At 43.3% G+C, this 21,240-nt stretch overlaps 1 protein-coding gene across 5 annotated transcripts in view; it reads right to left on the reverse strand.

Annotated features, from left to right (window-relative positions):
- Positions 1-1,169: 1,169 nt before the first annotated feature.
- CHD1L (chromodomain helicase DNA binding protein 1 like) overlaps positions 1,170-21,240 on the reverse strand; it is a 55,427-nt gene continuing 35,356 nt past the window's right edge. For 2 of the 5 annotated variants that reach the window (XM_069090187.1, XM_069090186.1), the window contains 11 exons: positions 19,241-19,355; positions 18,443-18,596; positions 16,077-16,242; positions 11,802-11,947; positions 10,448-10,611; positions 9,457-9,662; positions 8,456-8,554; positions 7,370-7,440; positions 4,157-4,271; positions 3,073-3,181; positions 1,170-1,543 (listed from right to left, as the gene is read on the reverse strand). In XM_069090187.1, the coding sequence (XP_068946288.1) occupies positions 1,465-1,543; positions 3,073-3,181; positions 4,157-4,271; positions 7,370-7,440; positions 8,456-8,554; positions 9,457-9,662; positions 10,448-10,611; positions 11,802-11,947; positions 16,077-16,242; positions 18,443-18,596; positions 19,241-19,355 (1,424 nt within the window). In that variant the 3' untranslated portion in view covers positions 1,170-1,464. Of the gene's footprint in view, positions 1,544-3,072; positions 3,182-4,026; positions 4,093-4,156; positions 4,272-7,369; positions 7,441-8,455; positions 8,555-9,456; positions 9,663-10,447; positions 10,612-11,801; positions 11,948-16,076; positions 16,243-18,442; positions 18,597-19,240; positions 19,356-21,240 lie in introns of those variants that run through there. The other 3 variants (XM_069090184.1, XM_069090188.1, XM_069090189.1) reach the window with 2 other exon arrangements.

The following is a 21,240-nucleotide window of genomic DNA, read 5'->3' on the forward strand; positions in this document are numbered from 1 at the left end:
CAACATGCCTAGGGCTAATCAACATGTTCCCAGTTCCTTTGCTGGTCAGACCCACAACTGTGCCAAGCCAGCATAGAAAAGAGACCCTTTAGGTCAGATCTTTTACTCATCAACACTCAACACCATACCCTTAGCCCACTCCACCAGCACTACCATCTCTGCTGCTGAAATCCCCCTAGGAAATCCCTCAACATTTAGGTTGGAATACACATAGTCCTTTCTCCTGCTATCATCCCTGTGGCTACTGAGGCCATGCAAAATTCTCTGGACCTTTGGCAAGCCTCAAGAAAGCCAACCTCATCTTGTATTCCTGCTTCTCTGCTTATGTTGCTATGTGCCTGGCAAAACCTCTTTTCTCATGTAGTTTTTCACAGAATGTCATATTTGGAAAGGCCCCCAGAGACCATGCAGTACAACCCCTACCTAAACAGGAATCCCTCTACAACACCCTTTAGAAGGGGTCAAGGAGACTCTGCTTAGAGATGTCTAGGGAGGGGGAATTCCATGACTCCCCAAGGCAGCCCATTGGCTTTGGAGGGTTTGTTTTACATCAAGTCTCATCTGTTTTTCTGTGACTTCCAACTACTGCCCTTAGTTCTGCCCTCTGGGGGCCAACCCAATCAAGTCTGAAGCCTCTTCTCTGGAGCAGATATCCCTTCTTCCTTAAAATGACTCACTTTGGGGATGGTCTCCAGTGGTTTTGCCATCGTGGTCTCGATCTTCTAGCTTGTTAAGGTCTTTCCTAAAGTTCGGGGACCCAGAACAGAACATGAGACTCAAAATACAGCCTGACCAGGACAGAGCACAGCAGGGGCATCACCTTCCTTGGTCTTTCTGCTTCTTTCGGTGGAACTCAGATTCATATTAGCTTTTGCAGCTATTGAGTTGTTTACAAAATCATACAGTGAATGTGGTCCATATGAGGTTATCAGATACCTGATTATTCAGGGGGCATCTGGTGACTGCTGCACAGGCAGAAATAACTGCAAAAGTCAAGATGGGCAACAGAAGAGAACCGTGCCGGTGTCACCTAAGCACAACGCTCTAGACGAGAGCAGAGGAAGCCATGAAAATGGTGCTCTAAATGTCTCTCCCCTCTCCTACAACTTCTTTCTTTACCTTCGTCTTTCCGAGGAAATTACTACAATGGATGAGAAAACAGCCCGATAGGAGGGGAAAAAAAACAAAGGCAACTTTAAATTAGCAAAATTATTACTGTATACAAATGCTTATGGAAATGAGGTGTTGAATATGGGTCCCCAGAAAATTGCCAACATGGTTTCCCCTAATAGGTTGTGCACTTCTGCATTACAGAAACAAAGCCAGAATGGAAACACTTTAGAATTCGTAAAATAAAATATGTCATAATTTTGCTTTCTTCTGGAAATATTCTTCAGTAGCTCAACAGGTCCTGGCTTGTCTTACTGTTCTTTTCAGAAAGCAACCTTGGAGTTCAGGCAAGTGTCATGGTACCATAGGCCTTGTGGATGATGCGGATGGTTGTGAATAAGTAGAAAGGGTCCTATTCCTAGGAAAGTAATATCTGATCAAGGTTGTCAAGGGAGAAATGCTGCAAAATGTAACATAAGAATATAACAAAACCAACCAGTGTTTTAGGTAGGAGATTCTGGAACCCTCTCCAAAATGTTGACTCCTTTTCACTTTCCTTTTAATTTAACTTATCATAATTATTACTAGCATCTATTAGCAGCACTTATTACTATTATGTATTAAATTACATTCTGATGCCTCATTGAGGCATGCTGGGAACCATGGGTTCTCATGCCCTTTGCTAAGACACTACAAGTTCTGGCAAGTGTTACCAAGCTGGAAAGGAGTGGAGGACAGGTCCAATGGCAGACTATATGAGTATCACCTGAGGACAAACCTAAGCTCAGCACGACACTAGCTGTAGGATGACCAGGTTTTTGGCAGAGGCAACATCTAGATCTATTTCCTAAGTTATAGAGGAGCTGCAATCTCTTGGGGAAAAAAGTAGTCAGGCCTCTGAAGTACATCTTGTGTGTGTACTGAAATCGTTCTGTGTAGTGAGCTGAAAGGCATGTGAATCTCTCCGCTAAGTTTTCTAGTGGTTTAACTATCCTGAGTAAAAGGATGTATACTCTGAATCTGTGTGGTAACTGGATGAAATCTCACTTCTATCTGTCTAGGAACAGTTGGAGAGAACTCTCTGCTCCTTCTTAATGCTGGGTCGAGGAAACTGAATATTGCCCAGCAACCAAAATGTGTGACCCTGGGCAAGTCGCTTAGCTTTACTTGCCTCAGTTTCCTCATCTGTAAAATGAGCTGGAATAGGAAAACGGCAAACTACTCTAGTATCTTTGCCAAGAAAACCCCAAATGGGGTCACAAAGAGTCAGACACAAATGACTAAACAACAACTTAGGAGATGTGAATCTCAGCTGTCTTAATTCCTTTTGCTTTTAAACATGCTAAGATGTCTGATTTTTTTCCCCAATATAAAACTCACTCTGCCATCTTTACGTTTTGTAAACATAATGTCCAACATGTGTCCAAAGCACTGAAGGCCAAGATGATGAAGGCTGGTTTAAGTCCCCATCCACTGAACCCCGTGTCTCCCCCACCTCCACCCCCACCCTGCCTTTGCTTTAGCTGTTTATGCCCAAGGGGTGCTGGAGTGGATATGCCACCTACATATTTCTAAGTCAGAAGATGCTTTCTGCTGTCTCTCTCTGAAGCATAAGGAGATAATTCTGATATAACCACACCACCTCCAAATGCAGAATTTTCTACCCTGATAATGCTGCAATTTCTGAGTGACCAGCTCAGCTGCTGGAAATTGGAGAAACACTCAGCAGGAATGAGGCCTACAGTTGGACCACAAATGGCTCATTGTGTAGAGTACTGAAAATTCCATTTTAATTTGTAGGGCATTGTTTAGATACTGACATGATATGTAATTTTCACTAACTGACTTTTTATACTATATCATCTCCCTCAGTAGAAGTAATTTGCATTATGTTTGTCAATCGGATGACACTGTTTTCATCCCTGAAGAACAAGTATTCATAATGACCAAGTGAAAGGATACACATAAGTTGAGACGCCTTTTGCCGCTAAATGTTTCCGTATAAGCCGCTCCGTACCATACCAGTTAAACCCTTTGGTAGCGTGTCCGATGCGTGGAAGATGGACACTTGCTATAAAAGAACAAATAAATCTGAATAAACCAAATCATCTGAAGTTGACTAATGGATGTGCAGTCTCAGTGACAGGTGATAACAAAACTCACACTGGAAGAGTCACTTTGTGATTTCCTGTGGACAGACATTCATGTGATCACGGTGGGCTTCATTCATGCCTATGAGGAGCTGATCCTGCTGATACAGGTAAGTCCTCTAACATACCAAAAGGGACTTTAATGGGGAAATTATGCTGTTTTACCAAACTCAAGGCTGATAACCTGAATTCAGAAAGAAGTCTATATGCATCGGAAATGCAACATACTTCCAGAAATAAAGTTGGAGATGTTAACTGAGACACACAGTGATTTCCTTATGAGTCAATCAACCCAGCCAGCTGTGAGAAAAACATCCACAAAAGCCATATGTAATTAGTTCAAGAGCTGACTTCTAAGCTTCAGGCTTCATATCTGCATTACTGCCATTCTGTCATATACTTTTTGGGTGGTCAAAATAATACTAAGATGAGCCCAATGCTCCCAGTACCTGTAAATAAGTTACAGAAAACATGTCCCACCACCCCACTTTAGGGCCTCATTTCATGACACAGGGCAAAATGGCTTAAAGCTTCTAGATTTCTTGAATGTGGAAAAATTATTTTAAGAGGCAGGGGTCTGCAATGGAGGGGAAAAAAATACTAGGCCAAAATCAGGAGTCTGGGATTCTAATTCTGGCTTTGCCACTAAGTCGATGTGTGACCCTGGGTACACACTTAAATCTCTGTGCCACTGTCTTCTCCTCTGTAAAAGAAGGATAAAAGTATTCTGAAGGATTGCTCTGAGGCTTATGAGATAATAAACGTGAAAGCACCTTGGCTTTCTGATGGTCAGGTGTGTTCTCTGGACCCGGGGTTCGACTTTACAGGCTTACTATACACATGTAGAGAGAACAGAAACATGGATTTTATTAAAACACCAATATAAACACACTTACCCTTCTTTCTCCTCGCAGCTAAATAGATCTTTTTCAAACCCTCCTCTAGGGCTGCCATCTTGATACCAGACAGGGCATTGGAGCGATCCCGGTGCTGAGCTACAATCAACGCCAACTGGATAGAAAAGCCCCCAGACAGCACTGCTAAGGGAGTGCAGACGTGCCGCCTGACTCCAGGGGAGTGGCTGCTTGTCATTTTGGCTTGGTCTCTTCTAGATGTTCCAGATACCCTGCTCATCACTCCCCGGGTCATCTGTAATTCCATCACCCTCTCCCCCATTTCTCCTTCCTTATCCTGCTTTGAGGTCAAGCATAAAATCTCCCCTCCCGCCTTCCAGGATAACCATCAAAAGCAGAAACAGAAAGGCAGGAAGTCTGGAATACTCAGGGCCATCCAGTGGAGCTTCCATCAGCATGCTAGGCAGCATCACCCTCTCCTCCGCCTGCTCGAGATGCTTGCAGAGGGATATGGCCACAGAATGGGCCAGAGACTGCCCCGGATAAACCACCCTTTCATTCCCGATGCAGTTACTGCTTTATTTCCTGGGAGCAGCTTTGTTAGGGTGATATGGGTGGACTGTTTTGATGGCAGCCACACAGGCTACCAAAAATCAAGAAAACCATGGGGCAGCAAGGTGGCATAGTGAATAGAGCACCTGCCCTGGAGTCAGGAGGACCTGAGTTCAAATCCGGCCTCAGACACTTGACACCCTTACTAGCTGTGACTTTGGGCAAGTCACTTAACCCCAATTGCCCTCCAAAAGGCAACAAAAAAAAATCAAGAAAGCCAGTCTCTCCTTGAGCAGGGTGGACAAATATCCTGGGTGACAGCACCTGTCACTGATGGTTACCTTCTCCTCCCGGGAATTCTCTCCTCTCTGGGTTTTCACGACCCTGCTCTCTCCTGGCTCTCCTCCCACCTGTCTGACAGCTCCTTCACCTCCCCCAGGTCATGTGCCCAGGCTCTGGCCTAGACCCTCTTCTCTTCTCCCTCTGTACTACTTCGATTGGTGATCCCATCAATTACCATCTCTATGCAGGTAACTCCCATATCTACATACCCTGCACTAGTCTCTCCCACATCACCAACTGCCTTTTAGACATCTCAGACTGGATGTCCTGGAGGCATCTCAAACTCAACCTATCCAGAACAGAACTCATTCTCTTTCTCCCCCAAATGCTCCCTCTTTTGAACATCCTTAATACTACAAGGGCACCCCCATCCTCCCAGGCACCCAGGCCTGCAGCCTCAGCATTCTCAACTTCTCACCCACCCCATATACCCAAGCCCCTGCTGGGTCTTGTCCATCCTACCTTCACAGCATGTCCCCCTCTCATCTCTCACACAGCCACCACCCTCTAACCTAGCCTGCCTCAATCCCATCTCCAGACTGAGACTAAGTAATATCTCCTCCCCTGGGACCATGGAAGTCATTCAGTCCAGGCCCACTCTAATCCATCCTCCACTTGGCCACAAAGGCAACAATCTGACCATGTCTCCTGACCCACGGTGATCTCCAAGGACTGCCTCTACTTACAAGATAAAACAGAGACTCCTTTCTTTGGTGCTTAAAGCTCCTTATGAGCCAGCCCATTCCTGCCTTTCCAGTCTCCTTACCCCTCATTCCCCTCTAGGCACTCTGTGATCCAGCGACATTGTTCCAAGTGCCATCTCTCATATGATACTCTACTGCCTAACCTTGTGCCTTTGCAGTGAGGTCCCCAATGCCTGGGATGCCCTCCCTCCTCACCTGTGCCTCGTTTCCATGGTCTCCTTTAGATGTGGCTCAGACCCCGCCTTGTGCAGCGGGCCTTTCCCCACAGTCTGCCCTAAGTGCACCTAGTCCGCTGAGATTGCCTGCTCTCCATTCTTTATCTATTTTTCCTTTATCTTGTATGTACCCAGTTATTTCCAGGTTGCCTCCCCCATTAGGAAGTAGGCTCCCTGAGGGCAGGGGACACATCTTTGCCTTTCTTCACATCCCCATGCTTAGTACTTGGCATTATAGTAAGCACTTAACAAATGCTTACTGAACAAACGATTTCTCAGAGTAAGTAAAAACTAGTTTAAAGTTTCTTTAAGTGATTGAGACTATGCCCATAGGTCCTAGAGTGAGACAAAATAGACGATTAAAAATACATCAAAAGAACGACAAATGGGTATATGAATGCAATGGCATATGATGGTGCTATAAGAAATGATGAGCTGGGGCGGCCAGGTAGCTCAGTGAGTAAGAGCGCCAGCCCCAGAGTCGGGATGACCTGGGATCGAATCTGGGCTCTGATACTTAGCACCACACCCAGAAATAACTGGCCGTGTAACTTTGAGCAAGTTACTTAACCCTAATTGCTTAAAAAAAAAAAAAAAAGAAATGATGAGCAGGTGGATTTCAGAAAGACCTGGAAAGGCTTACATGAACTGATGCTGAGTGAAGTATACAGAACCAGGAGAACACTGTACACAGTAACAGCAATATTGTGCAATGACCAACTCTGATAGACTTAACTCCTCTCAGCAATACAATGATCCAAGACAATTCCAAAAGACTCATGGTGGAAAATGTTATCCATATCCAGAGAAAGAACCATGGAGTCTGAATGCAGATTGAAGCAGACTATTTTCACTTTTTTTTTTGTTTTTTTTTTTTCTTTCTTGTGGTTTTTCCTTTTTGTTCTGATTCTTCTTTCACAATATGACTAATGTGGAAATATGTTTTACATGATTGTACATATATAACCTGTATCAGATTGTCTGCTGTCTTGAGAAAGGGAGAGAAGAAAGGGAGTGAGAAAAATTTGGAACCCAAAAATCTTACAAAATGGAATATTGAAAACAATCTTTACATGTAATTGGAAAAAGTACTGTTAAGTAAAAAAATAAAAGAACTTCAAATGATGGATGAGAGGGAAATGCTCATGTAAGGCTCAAAGGTTAGAATCTTGGTGTATAGCAGGATAAATAATGGGTAGGTTTTTTTCTACTTTTGTTGCTAGGAATGTGAATTACCCATGCCTCTCCTGAGACAAAGAGGAGAATCATATTGGCATTCATTACTCTGGCTGGAAAATAACATGTCTCGATGGCATTTTTAATTTTAATCATTTAAACCCAACCCAAGCTCTGACAATATATTTTATGAGAGTCCTCCAAATCTCCCAGAACTCTATAATGGTCTTCAAAATTAAAAAAAATAGAGATGACAGGATACTTACCAAGTCCTGTCCCTTGTTTCTAGACTCTTTGTCATCAATAGGGAATAAAAGGACTCCTCCCATTTTCAGATCTGTGAATAAACCACAGAGTATTAAATTCATTTAATTAGCCATTGAAATGGGAAATAGTTCTGCATATAAAGACCTTTAACAGTTGACTCTTCCTTCAATCTTTCCACCCTCACATCCAATAAATGCCCAAGTTCTGGTTGTATCCTAACAGGACACCTTCCCCCTTCTCAAGGGTCTCCACACTTTTGATAACCTCACCTGCTCTCCTCCAAGGCACTTACCATCTCTACATAGCTGCCTCCTAGATCTCTCTCTCTAGAACTAAACTCTTCAGATCCACAGTTTCAACCACCAGCAAGACACTTCTACCTGGATTTCTTGCCAATGCCCCAAACTCAGCCTGTCCAAAACTCAACAAGTCCTTTTTCCCCCAAAACCTGCTTCTCCTTTTAACCACCCTATTTCTGTCACTGACAGCACCATTCATTCACCCTTTTCCAAATGCTTGAAACCTTGGTGTTATCTTTGACTCATCCTTCCCTCTTTCTCACCCCACCATATTCAATCAATTGCCAAGGCCCAGACAACCATCAGCCTTAAACTAATGCAACAGAATCCTAATTGATTCCAGTCTCCTTTGCACATAAATCCTGCCTTCAAATCATTGCCAGGTTCATCTTTCTTATGCACAGGTCCAATCAAATAAATCTTCTGACCAAGATGCATCAATAGCTCCCTAGTGCTTGCCAACTAAAGTCCAAACTCCCTGGCCTAGAATTCAAGATCTCCCCCAATCTAATTCTCTACCTCAGACTACTACATTCCAAATTCACTCTGATTCAAGATGTCACAAGAGCCTTGTGAAGAAGGTAGACTGGGCATGATCATCCCCATTTTACAGATGAGGATACAGTGATGAAGGGGTCCAAGGACACACAGCAAGTGAGGAGTAGAACCAGAACCCCAACCTGGGAGAGTTCTTGATTCCCCAACGCCACGGCAGCATTCCTTCTACTAGCACAGTAAGCTGCCTCCTGGGGGTCCCCTCCTGCTTCTTTTCTCTTTGTTTCTTACCCTTCATCTTCCCTGCTAGTTCATAAATTTTCCTTGGTTCAGCTGACCGAACTTCTAAGGCTGTGAACAAACCACCTCTGCCCCAACGTCCAGAATCATCTGGTAGGGAAAAGAGAATGACTGGTCGTTAATGGAAAATGAAGTCAAATCCTCCAAAAATATAATTTCATTTCTAGTAGGTTCACAGTATGAATATCCTTCCCTTCCAGAGAGAGAGGCATGACCTCCCATGGATGCTGGGTTGGTTTCCAACCAACATTTAGACTTGGGCTCTTGCCAGATGTGCCTAGAAACCAATACTTCAAAATCCCCCTGTGAAAGAAGTGACTTTGGGAAAGATTAAAAGTATCTTGTAAAGGCTTCTACTGCCCTGTGCCCTCCACGATCAAGAAACGGTGTAATTACTTATGAATCAATAAGGAAAGCATGGTTAGAATACTATCTGCCTTCGACCAGGAGGCTTCCTGATTGGCTGAGAGTGAATCTAGGACTGTTGAACAAACCAATGATTTCTGTCCAATAGGCCAAGGTGGATCAATTCCAAATTGGTAAGAAGTATTTAAGATGGGCTCTTGGTACTTCAATCTTATATTCTTATTTAATCATTATATAAACAGGCAAGCCCTTTCCCAGTTATGGGGTTAGGTGTAAGTAGTAGCAGAAGGGGGAGAAAGACCTTGTAATAATTCAACCTGACATCCAGTCTGTTCACAAAGTTCACAAAAAATGCTCTATTTTTCCAACCATCCAAAATAATGTAACAAGTATTTTACTCAAATGGGAATTTTTTTTGCCCTACTTGGTAGAGGACAAAGACTAAACCACAGGAGTGTGATGCAATCTCCATATCCTTTCTCTTGCATCAGGGTTCTACTCACAACCCCTTGATCTATTTCACTAGTGCTCTGTATGACAAAGTGGTGGGATCCCTCCACCCCACCCCAACACACACACATGGACACACACATACATGCACACACACACGCACCACTTCTTCATACCTACGCAGTGAACAATGATGGCATCCTCTGCTCCTGCCTGGGGGTGGGTGACATCCCCACTAACATAATTGATCGAAATCGGGTCTTGGTCTTCATAACTGAAGTCAATGTCGCTGTCATTATTTCCTTCCTCAACTTCATCTGTTTCACTTTCCTCAGAGGGCAGGCAGGACGACTGGTAATTGTTCGACTCCCACCATGCCATCCTAAAACAAACCCATGAAAGAAAAGAGCAAATTAAATCCCTGACATGTTTTTCCCTCAGGGCCTGTTTCACACTTCTTTCACTAATAATAAATGCCAAACACAAATGCAGTCTGACAACTCTAGAAACCTGTACGGATAAAGGATATCCCTTACTGTCTGCCTGAGAGTAAGCAAAAGAAGAAATAATACTGATAGGTCTAATAGCCAAATGATTCATCTTTAGATGCTGCCTACCATCTCTATTTCTCACTGGTCTTTAAAAACATACCTGAAGAAAAGGCTATTTATATAAATTTCTTCACTTCTTTTTGTCAGGATATTACCAACACAATCTTTAAATCTGTCTGTTTTAGCAGGATGCGCTAACAGCCCCCAAGTACTCAGGCCATTTTGCTGAAGCAGACTGGATTTTGAGAGTTATTTTCGGCTCAACCTTTAAGAAATCACTTATCCTACTACCAATGGGGCTCCAAAGCATCACAGAAGTTTCCTGAACCTTTAAAATTGGAATAAATAGTACAGTCATTTACCCTTGGGTGAATACAACAGAATCCAATCCCTTGGCAAATTCCTCTATCATCTAAGGCCCTGAGGTAAATAGGGTATTCCTGCCTTTATGTCTTTTAATGCAGTTATTCAATCTTTCTTCCCCAAGTAGGACAGCAGCTAAAATTATCTACGTGCTTTGTCCTCTACAAATCACTTTAGCGTCATGGTGCGCCCTTCTCCTAAGATCAGAGCACAGCAGGCTTGACTCTGAGGCTGTCGTGGGACCCCTGCCTACTTTTTCTTATACTGGGCCTCTTCCTTTCTTTTCTTCTTCTCTTCCATCAACCTCGCTCTCTTAGCTGCTGCCTCTTGTCTTTTCTTCCGTCTCTCCTCCAGTTCCTCCTGGCTTAGGATGCGCTTTCTTTTGGTAGGCCCTTCCAAAAGTCCTGGCACGAGAGCCTAAAGATGGGGATGAAAACAGACCAGGGGTTATTGACCATGATAGGAGCCTGAGGAACTGCCCAGACCCTGCAGGAATCTCTCTCATCTTTGAAATGCAGTGGCTTTGACTCAGAAGCAATAAGGCAAACACTTCACAGGGCACAATAGATCTACTCTAGTTTACAACAGGAAGTGAGGAATGGAGATCCTAGACAATATTAATTATAAATACATATGACAGATGAGCACCATGATTATGGCCAAAAGGATGCCTAGTTGTTGCTGGGTTGTTGTGGTGGGGGTTCTAGGAAGGGGGGGGGGGGGAGTGGAAGAAATGGAGAGCAGATGGACCAAGAGGATTCTCTCTATCCAAAATGTTCAATTGAGCCAAAACACCAGCAAAGATAGTACAGAAATAACTCATTGATCTCACATCACTGAGTAATGAGGCATTTAATAGAAGGTGATTTTCTAGATGACCAAAGCTTACCCTTTAACACCCGAAACCTTTTAATTTTAACTATTTTTATTGGAAAATTTCTATAACATATTATGCCATTCCTTAACTTTTTAAGGTTACTGAATATAATTTAACCTTTTATTGATGAATCAATAGTATCTCTCTGCTCATCAACTATAATAAAGGAATTATCTTTCCTTAGAAGCTACTAGTGTTCAGTGGGTTGTTTGTACCTGTGCTACAGGACATCGGAATATCGTGCTTTTAATTTTTTTTAATATCTTCTACCTTGCTATCAGCTGCTTCTTTTCAAAGCTATGAGTGTTTGACTTCAACCATTATTCCCTTCTAATATGGTGCTTCTAACCTGTTGTGGGTTGGGAAATTTAATGGCCATGCTGGTTAGAACTGTATGTTAAGTAAAAGCAGATAGTGTCTGGGTGAGGGATGAGGGCCTAGTTTACAAAGCAAAATTCATGGATCTAGGGGGCAAGGGTTTTTATGACAGCAACTTTAGTGCTCAGAGGGTTTTTTGCACATTTTTGGTTTTTCACTCTGTTCTGCAGCACTGGGATCACTGGAACTCTGACCATTTGAATAAAGTCATTTAAATAAAGATAATCAACTTCTCTCTCACAAATACAACAGCGCCTATCTGTCACCCACTTCATTTTCAGTTTTCAGAATCCTGTTTTCCTCTTTCTAAACTGTAGCTTAGAAGACTTCACACAAAGCAGAGAGAACTCACACTTCCTTTATGTCGGAGTGCCCTCCCCTCTTGATTGATCTCATCCAAAAGGGTTTTCTGAAGATCCACAAGTTGCTCAAATGATTTCCTGTCTTCTTTACTTGGCTCCTTAGAATAATCTTTACCTTCATATAAATACATATGACCTTGTAAAAAGCAAACAAAAACCATAAATGGAGAAAAGTTAGAAACAAAAGAAAAACAACTTAATTTCCATAAGAGATAAGACAGAAGGAAACAAGAGAACCCAGCTGCACCTGCATAGATAAGCAAAGAATCTGGTTTCCTAATGGAGCCTGCCTGTGTAATGCAAGCAGGGTATTTCAACCTTGGACCACACTCTCACTTACTAGAGCTTATGTTTCATGATAATTACCTCTTGATGGCACTTTTGAATGTAAACAGCATGGCTGACAGCCCAGAGGGTTGGATTAGGATTCACAAGGTCTGCATTTTACTCTCCAGTCCACCAGCTGGACTCACAGAGTGACTTTGGATGGATTACTGGACTCCTCAGAAACTCCATGGGTCATCCGTTCAACAAATAACAGCTCAAATCTCAGGGATATTAAGATCCACAAGATAACACACTGTGTTGTAAAGTTCACTAGACAGCCAAAGTAGTCCCTTTTACAACTTTTATATGGACTAGAATATAACTGTCTAAATGGGGTGTCCTTCCTCCCATAAAATTAGAGGAGTAAGTGATAAGTCTTAAGAAAAAAACGGGAGATCACCAAGACAATGCAGAGAGACCAAGAAATAAAAATAATGTTAAAAGTGATGATGATAATGCTTTATATTTGTAGAGCACTTTACAAATTTCTAGATAATAATAACTAGTATCTATATAGCAATCTTGGGCAGCTAAGAAGCATGATGGTTAGAGTGATGGGCCGGGAATTTAAAAGACTCATCTTCTTGAGTCCAAATCTGACCTCAGATACTTAATAGCTGCGTGACCCTGGGCAAGTCACTTAATAATTTTTGCCTCAATTTCCTCATCTATCAAATGAGTTGGAGAAGGAAATGGCAAACCATTCCAGTATCTCTGCCAAAAAAACCCCAAGTGGGGTGATGAAGAGTTGGACATGGCTGGAGAAACAACTGAACAACAAAATGGCGATTTAAGGCTTCCAAAGAACTATTCAAATATTACCTTATTTTATCTTTCCAACAACCCTGGGAGGTAGGAGCGATTATTATCCCCATTTCACAGAGGAGGAAACTGAGGCAGAAGATGAAATGACTTGCCCAGGGTCATACAGCTGACTAAGTACCTGAGGCCAAATTTGAACTCAGGTCTTCTTCCTGTTCTAGGCCCAGAGCTCTATCCACTGCACCACCTAGTTGTATTTGATTCTCACAATAACTCTATCATGTTACATAGAAGAACACATATCTCTTTTAGGCAGGAGGAGACTGAAGCCTGGGGAAGTCAGATGACTTGTCCAAGGTCACACATTAAGTTTGAGAAAGGTGAGATTAGAACCCAAATCTTTTGGCTCCTAGTTCTACGCACTTTATTTTTTAAAAGAAAGTCTTTAATAATGCTTTTTAAAAAACAACAACGCTATATAACCCGCCAGCAATTGCCCCGCACGGTAGAACCCTCTCTTGTAACCCCAAAGTACAGGTGAGACAACCCAACCCAACCATGGCCGATAGCGTACACACACGTCACACTGACAGTCCAAGTGTGAGGAGAGGGGGGGGCCCCATGCCCTTTCTGTGCAAGAACCGAGGCTGGGAGATAATGATTCTGGAGCAGACAACATATAATAATACAATTTACCAAGTGAATGCTACATTGAACCCATAGCCACACTAAAATTAGCTCTAAGTTTGTTTTCTCCAAGGACTAGGAAGGCAAAACATTTTCATTCCCAAGAGAGGAACTGCTTCACACTTGTAACCAAGCCCAACTAGCTGTAATTCTAATTGGCACCCTCTAATTAAATCAGCACAGGAACCATCGATAAAGCTCCCGTCAACAAGTGAAAATATGAAGGGCAGAGAAGTGCCAGAATGATGAACACACAGTTCGCAGGATACAGACAGTTCCCAACTTGCAAATTTGTTTCTCCCAAAGCAAGACAAATAGAAAAATAGAGCTTATTAAATTTAATCATTTTTCTGTTGTATGTAATGACTTACATTGGAGACGGGGTCTCCCTGCCTCGCCCAGGGGCTGGCAGCGCTGAGGCCGCTCACCGGACCGAGCCCACCACGGACGGGCATGAAGCCCTGATCTTCCGCTTCTCTAACTTGAGAGTTTAGCCTTCCTTTTGGTCCCCCGTTCCCTGGCACTCATCATAGTGGTGCCTGATTTAGCGTGGACACCCAATTAGCTGAGCCCAGCTGCAACTCTGAGGTCCTGAGCTCAAGCCATTCTACCAGCCTCAACTTTCCCAGCAGAAGCGGTTACAGGCATGTAACACCACACTTAGCACAACTGGACTGTTTTCATTTTCTTGCTGCCAACGTACAGTTCTTTGGCTATGTGATGGGTTAGCCAAAAGGCAATGTTGTATAGGGAAAGAATTCTGAGCCTGGGTTCGGATAGCCTTGACCTGGGTTCAAACCCTTGTCTCTGATACTAGTTGACCAGTGACCCGGGATAGGTCATCTAGCTGCCAAGGAGGCTCAATCTACTCCCTACAACTTTCCTATTCAGTTTTAGAAGTGGCGTGATACAAGATGTGCTGGTGGAAGGGGTTCCTATGTCAGCAAAATCAAATTTCTGACCTGTCAGCTTTGGAAGCTAACCACCATCGGCTTTGCAATTTGCAAAGAGCCAATCTGCAAATGAACTTGTAGAAGACATATACCTATTTGTTACAGTCTGTAAGATTACACAAATACTCAGCAGCTCTTTGGCTGGTGTAATGTTCAGGGATGCATACCCGAACCAACAGAGGAACAAGAATCGATGAAAATTAAAAATGCTATTTACTAGCTGTGCCCAAATCTCACAGAGGGAAGACCTAAAAGGATAACCATTCCAATACCTTGCTAAATGCATGAATCCCTAATAAAATGGCCATCCTGCCTTTTCTTGAACACTTTTAAGTTACGGTGAACTCACTACCTCTGAAGAAAGCCCATGTTGGTTATTTTCAGACAGCTCTAACTGTTAGGAAATTCCTTCTTAGGCTGAGTAAAAATCTACCTCTCTATAACGTAAGGGCAGTTAGGTCACATAATGAATAGAGTACTGGACCTAGAGTCCTAACTAAGACCTAACTTCACATGTAGCCTTAGATACTTACTAGCTATATGACCCTGGGAAAGTCACTTAACCCTGTCTGCCTTAGTTTTGTCATCTGTATAATGAGCTAGAGAAGGAAATGGCAAACCACTCCAGTATCTCTGCCAAGAAAACCCCGAATGGGGTCATGGAGAGTCATACATGACTGAAATACGGAACAACAAACAACAGTAATTAATGCATATCATGAGCTCTGGATCTACAAATAACAATTCTAATCCAGCAGCTCTTTAAATATCTGAAGACAGACTTCATGGCTCCCAATTTTACAGGGCCATCACTAGGAATTCATTTAACCATCCCTTCCATGACATGATTCTGAACAGCCTCATTTGGGAAATGCCCCATTATGCCAATGACCCTCTTAAAATGTGCCTTCCAAGACCAGGCCCAATACACTAGATGTGTCTGAGTCAAAGCAGGATGCTTTGGGATCTTTACCCAGGACAACACCCTCCTACAAATGCAGCTCAGAAAAGGGTTTATTTATGGAGTGTCACTAGGCACCATTCACGGACTCACAGAACTTCAGAGACTTCAGAAGGTGCCCCTGAGGCCATCTAGTCCCTCTCAGACCCAAGAAGGCACCCCACATAAAATCCTAAACAAGCCATTCAGTCTGCCCCAAAGACTCTATGACAATGACCTCACTGTTTCCCAAGTCGGTTCATTCCACTCTAGGACAGAACACATTTCCTAACAGCCAGAGCTGTCCAACCATGAACAGGCTGCCTCCAGAAGCAGAGGCCTCCCCCTTACTCAGGGTCTTCACAGGAAAAGTGAGGGTCCACTTGCTAGGGATGCTGAAGAAGGGATTCTTGGTGAGTTTGGATTAGATGGTGCTTTCCAGTTCTGCAAAAGCTGCCCCCAACAATAATAGGAAATACCCTATCCTGTTCCCTGGAGTTGTGTCTCCTTCGAATGTGTAACCCTAAAGCCTGCACTCGGGCTCCAGAGCTGGGAGTCGGACAATTTATTTGCTCCTGTCACATTCTAGGACTTACTTTCAGCCTCTTCTTCTTGTCTTTCCTCTTCTGAAGCAAGGAAGGTGTCTGGGGTCCACTTGCCATCCTTGCTTTCGCCCAGGATGTGCTCCAGGTCAATCTCTTCCATGGTGCTCCCCTCAGAAGAAAGCAGTTTGTCCAAGCCAAACTTGAGGATCTCACTCAACTTTCATGGAGAAAGCAAACAAAGAGACTGTCATCTCTGTAACTGGGTACACCAGAAGGCAATGATGGTTTGCTGGGAGGCACGCCATCCCATCCCACTCCCAAAGTCTGCAAGCAAGGCTCAGCAGAAATGGCCTGCACTAAGCATGGCCCCTGGGGGAAAGTGGGGCTCTGTCACTTACTAGACAGAAACATGGGGTGCATCAAAGCCCCCTTGAGTCTGTTTCTTTATCTACAAAATGCCAATAACATTCTGCCATTTGTGTGTCTGGATGTGGCTGTTAAAGACAACAGAATTATGGAATGCAAGAAGCAAAAGGACCTTATTTAGATCACCTAGTCTCAGGGCATCAAACAGGCAGGTCACAGACTGCAGATGACCCACAGCGCTCCCCGGTGCAACTCTATCCAGGTTAAAATGTATCTGTGGAATATCTAATCAAATAAATAAAAGCACAATAAAATGCAGATAATATTACTATTGGGACAGCTACGTGGCGCCATAGCGAACAGAGCACCGGGACTGGAGTTAAGAAGACTCATCTTCCTGAGTTCAAATCTGGCCTCAGACACTTAACTAGCTGTGTGACCCTGGGCAAGTCACTTAACTGTTTGCCTCAGTTTCCTCATCTGTCAAATGAGCTGGAGAGGGAAATGACAAACTACTCTAATACCTCTGCCAAAAAAAACCCAAAACAGCCTATATGGGGTCATAAAGAGTTTGATGTGACTGAAAAAACTCAACAACAATAAAAAATGTTAATAGGTGGTTTTCTAAATCAACCTGTGGCCCAGTAAGATCCTTTTTATCGGTCAGTGGCCCCATTTCTATCTGAACTTGACACTACTGATCTTGACCACTGTTTCCAAACTTAAAACTATATCCAAGACTGCTCAATCATCTAAATTTCCTCTTCTGGACTACTTCATCCCTTATGGCCTTAGAAGGGTGGTTCTCATTGGCTAGAACCTGAAAACCAAGGACCTAAGGAGAGAGAGGTGAAAATGGGAAGTCAGATTAGCCATGGGCCTGTACACCTGTCTACAGAAGGATTTCAAGAAAACACTAGGTCCAAGCAGTCCAATCCCCATATTTAAACTGAGCCCCAGAATAATAAAGTTGCTTATAAAGAGATAATGAAGAAAACCAGTGAAGGAGCAATGTGTGTATAGCAGAAATAATACTGTCCAGTGTCCCTAAGATTAAAAACTCCCTGAAGGTAAAGACCACACCTTACACATCTCTATGTACAATATACGTATATGTATATATCTATATACAATGCTCAGGCATTATGTGAATACAACTTGTGTTCAGCATAAATATCTGCTGAATCCACTTCCCCTTTACATAGAGAGAAACTGAGACATTGCCCAAATTTAAACAATATGGCAGTGCAGTGGAACAGAGAATCCACATTCTAGCACTCAGACCTGTTACTTAGAGGGGAGACCTGATCAGAGTTGATAGGCTGTCCTGGCAGTAGGCACATCCGGGTTCCAGTGTGGGGGTCTATGCTCAGCCACTGGTTCTATCCCAAATTTCATGACATTGTGTTCAACTTGCCAGGTCACTCGGCCCTTGAACCACTGTAAGACCTTGCACAAGTCTTCAGTTTCTTCCTCTATAAGATGGGATACTCATATTCATGTTCCTCATGAATATGCTCAGCACTAGCATGCTAAAGGCTGGCCTGACCCAGGAAGGCAGAGACACCATCACTCTGCCAATTCTCTACCTGCTTGTCTAACCTGACAGTCTGATCAATTCTATGGATCCCTTTCCAGAACAAATAAAATACATGGGATTCCAAAGAAAACTAAAGTATATTGAAATACAGTTATAAAAATATATTTAGGGGTGGCCAGGTAGCACAGAGAGTAAGAGCACCGGCCCCAGTGTCGGGATGACCTGGGGATCAAATCTGGGCTCAGACACTTAGCACCCACCCAGAAATACCTGGCTGTGTAACCTTGAGCAAGTTATTTAACCCCCATTGCTTAAAATACACACACACACATATTTTAAAAAACAAACAAATTCATAGATTCCAGTGCTAAAAGGAGAATGTTTCTGTGTTTGTAGTTTAAGAGAGAGGGTTGATTCTGTACTGGCCTCTTCACCTGCACCCTCACCCAAAGAGAAATGACCATCACTCAACATCACCTTCTAATCTGAAGGTTGGCCAAATATTTCCCACCTGCAGGTCAGAGGCTGCTGGAGACTTCTGTAGTCCCAGAGTCAAGTGGCCACCCTCTACAATGGTGTTGGTGAGGCGCAGCTTGGACGCTGCTCTCCTGTAGATGATTTCTTCCACTGTATCTCGGCCAATAAGCCGAATAATCTTCACAGACCTGTGTAAGACACACATGAGAAATGTTTCCTGTGAAAAGTCTATAAGCAAAAGCAAGAAACACTTAAGTCTAATATTTCTTAAAGGAAATAAGAAGGTCTGTTCGGAGCACAGTTTATTCTGGGGAATGTTTTATAAGACTTGAACTCTTGTTGGAAAATGGTCTCAAATTTTCTGTACACTTTTGGTCTATATGCTTTCCATCTTGAATTTATTTTACTCAAGCATTTCTTTCACACAGGCCAAGGGAAGCCGTGGAGGTTCTCGGCTTAGGAATTTCCTCTCATCCGTCACCCAGCAAAACCTTTGCCTGTGGGAGTTCACCAATTGGTGAGCACTATTTTTAACAGCCTACTGGTCACAGCATCTCATCTATTAAGTGGAGTTTACCTGGGAATGGGTACTTCTGGAGGTTCCTAAAGACATAAGTATCTTTTCATTCCCTCTTTTCACAGGTTAATAAAATAATTCATGGAATCAACAGGAAAGTCGGGGCTTTAGTTCTGGGACTGCCCTTCCCCATCTCATCCTCACTCTTCATGCCCCCTCCCCCCCAGACAGAACAATGGACAAACTATCAGTCAGAGAACCCAACACTAAGGGATGGGGCAAGGACATCAGGACACCGCCAAACGGATTCCTCACTTCTTCTGACCGATTCTATGAGCCCTGGCGATCGCTTGCAAATCATTCTGAGGGTTAAAGTCACTGTCAACAAAAATAACTGTATCTGCGGCGGTCAGATTCATGCCCACTCCACCTGAAAGGCAGAAGAGCAACAGCATGGTTAGGGACAGAGAGGAAGGCAGATTAACAAAGTGAAAGCCCAGCCTGCGTAGCTGGTCCATCTTTCCCACTGACACTACCATCCCCACTCCAGGGCTCCAGTGGTTCCAAAATGCTGACTGAGCTCCTGCTGTCTCCCTTATGCCAAGATGAAGGGGAAAGAAGGAAGCAGCAGGAGTATCTAATGTATCCTAGGCTGGCATCACGAAACCACTTGAAATATACATTAAAAAAACCCCCAAAACTAAGTTTTGTTGAAAGTGGTCTATGATAGAGAACAGTTATTTCAGAAAACAGTTCTATATATTTCATAATAAAAGCAGTACTACTGGGGTGTGTTGCTAAGAAAAGTATTGTTTTATTTAAATTTAGCATCAAACACAAGTAATAAATAGATCCCAGGCAGAAGGTAGCGGGGCATGGGAAACTGTCTGTGCAAAGATACTGCGGCAGGAAATGAAACGTAGTGTACAGGAAACACTAAATAGACCACATGGGCTAGCAAGCAGAGTATATGAGGAGGGTGTAATCAGTCTGGAAATAGATAATGGACCCTGACCGTGAAGACCTTTAAATGCTTAAGGGAGGAGTCTGTATTTGACTCTAGAGTCAATAGGGCCCCACAGAGTGACACGATCAGTCGTTTGGAAGATGGATTAGAGAGGGGAGAAACAGGATTCAAGAAGACCAAAATTAGGTTACTGCAATGGCCTTGAACTGTCATGGTAACCAAATGAATGGTGGGGTGTATGGTGAAAGAAAGAACGTGGTGGGAAGGGACGGTGAAAGAACGAGAAATTAAGACTGACGCACAGGCTGTAAACCGGACTGACTAGAAGGATGGTGGCACCTGGGATCAAAACTAGGGAAAGGGGATGGGGGACAGGGAGAAGGGAGAGGCTCACTTCAGGAAAGACAAGATTTGTTTTGGACATGCTTGTGTCCATGGATGACTATGTGACATCCAAGAAGCAGGCAGATGGAGATGCTCACTAGATATCGGGAGAGAGACGAGATATGAAGATCTGGGAGCCATCAGCACGGAGATGGTGATGGCAGTTAAGTCCGCGGAGAGTATAGAAAGAGAAGCGGGTCAAGGATCAAGCAGGACCTGCTGTGTGGGTGGGAAGAGAACAACTGCTTCCCGTCACGAAAACCCAAGGAAGTCAGAATACCCAGGAGGAGGAGAAGGCCAACAGGGGTGAACATTGCGACACGAGGTCAAGAAGGATGAGGACTGGGAACAGACAATGTGATCTGGCAATAAAGAGATCACTAGGGACTTTCAAGAGGGCTGTTTCAGTTGAGTGGTGGGGATGGAGCCCACAGTGTAAGAGGATGAAAGTGAGAAAGTGGAAACAATGCAGAGATAGCTTTTTCTAGTAGTTTCTTTCTGTAATTAGTCTAATAGCTTCTAGTGAAAGGGAGAAAAGATATAGGAAAGTAACTATAGGGAACAGTAGAGTCAAATGAAGGTTTGTTTAAAGGATGGGACGCATTACCTTGTAATTAATGGGCATTTAAAGCTAATGCCTTTAAAAAGCTTTCTCCATAAGGATAAAGTTTCTTCTCTTCTTTTTTTAATGTTCGCATGGACGACCTGGACCATCACTGCTATATAATAACCAAATTTCATGAAAAGTATCTAAGTCTTTTAAATAATGAAACTGCCATCCTAAGGTTAAAAAGTGATGGCCAATAGTACAATCAGTGATTAGGAATGGCTTTGTCTGACGGGATGGCTCTAAGCTCTTAGTATGATCAATTCTATCTTAACCCCATCTGGGACCATGTTCTCACCTACACCCTGCATGGATGCGGTTAGAAAAACTCTCTCCAGACCTAGTTTCAGTCATTAT

The sequence above is a fragment of the Petaurus breviceps genome, unplaced genomic scaffold (genome assembly GCF_028583685.1).
Source record: "Petaurus breviceps papuanus isolate PSGF00001 unplaced genomic scaffold, PetGlider_PUasm1.0 186, whole genome shotgun sequence".
Classification (NCBI taxonomy): Eukaryota; Metazoa; Chordata; class Mammalia; order Diprotodontia; family Petauridae; genus Petaurus; species Petaurus breviceps.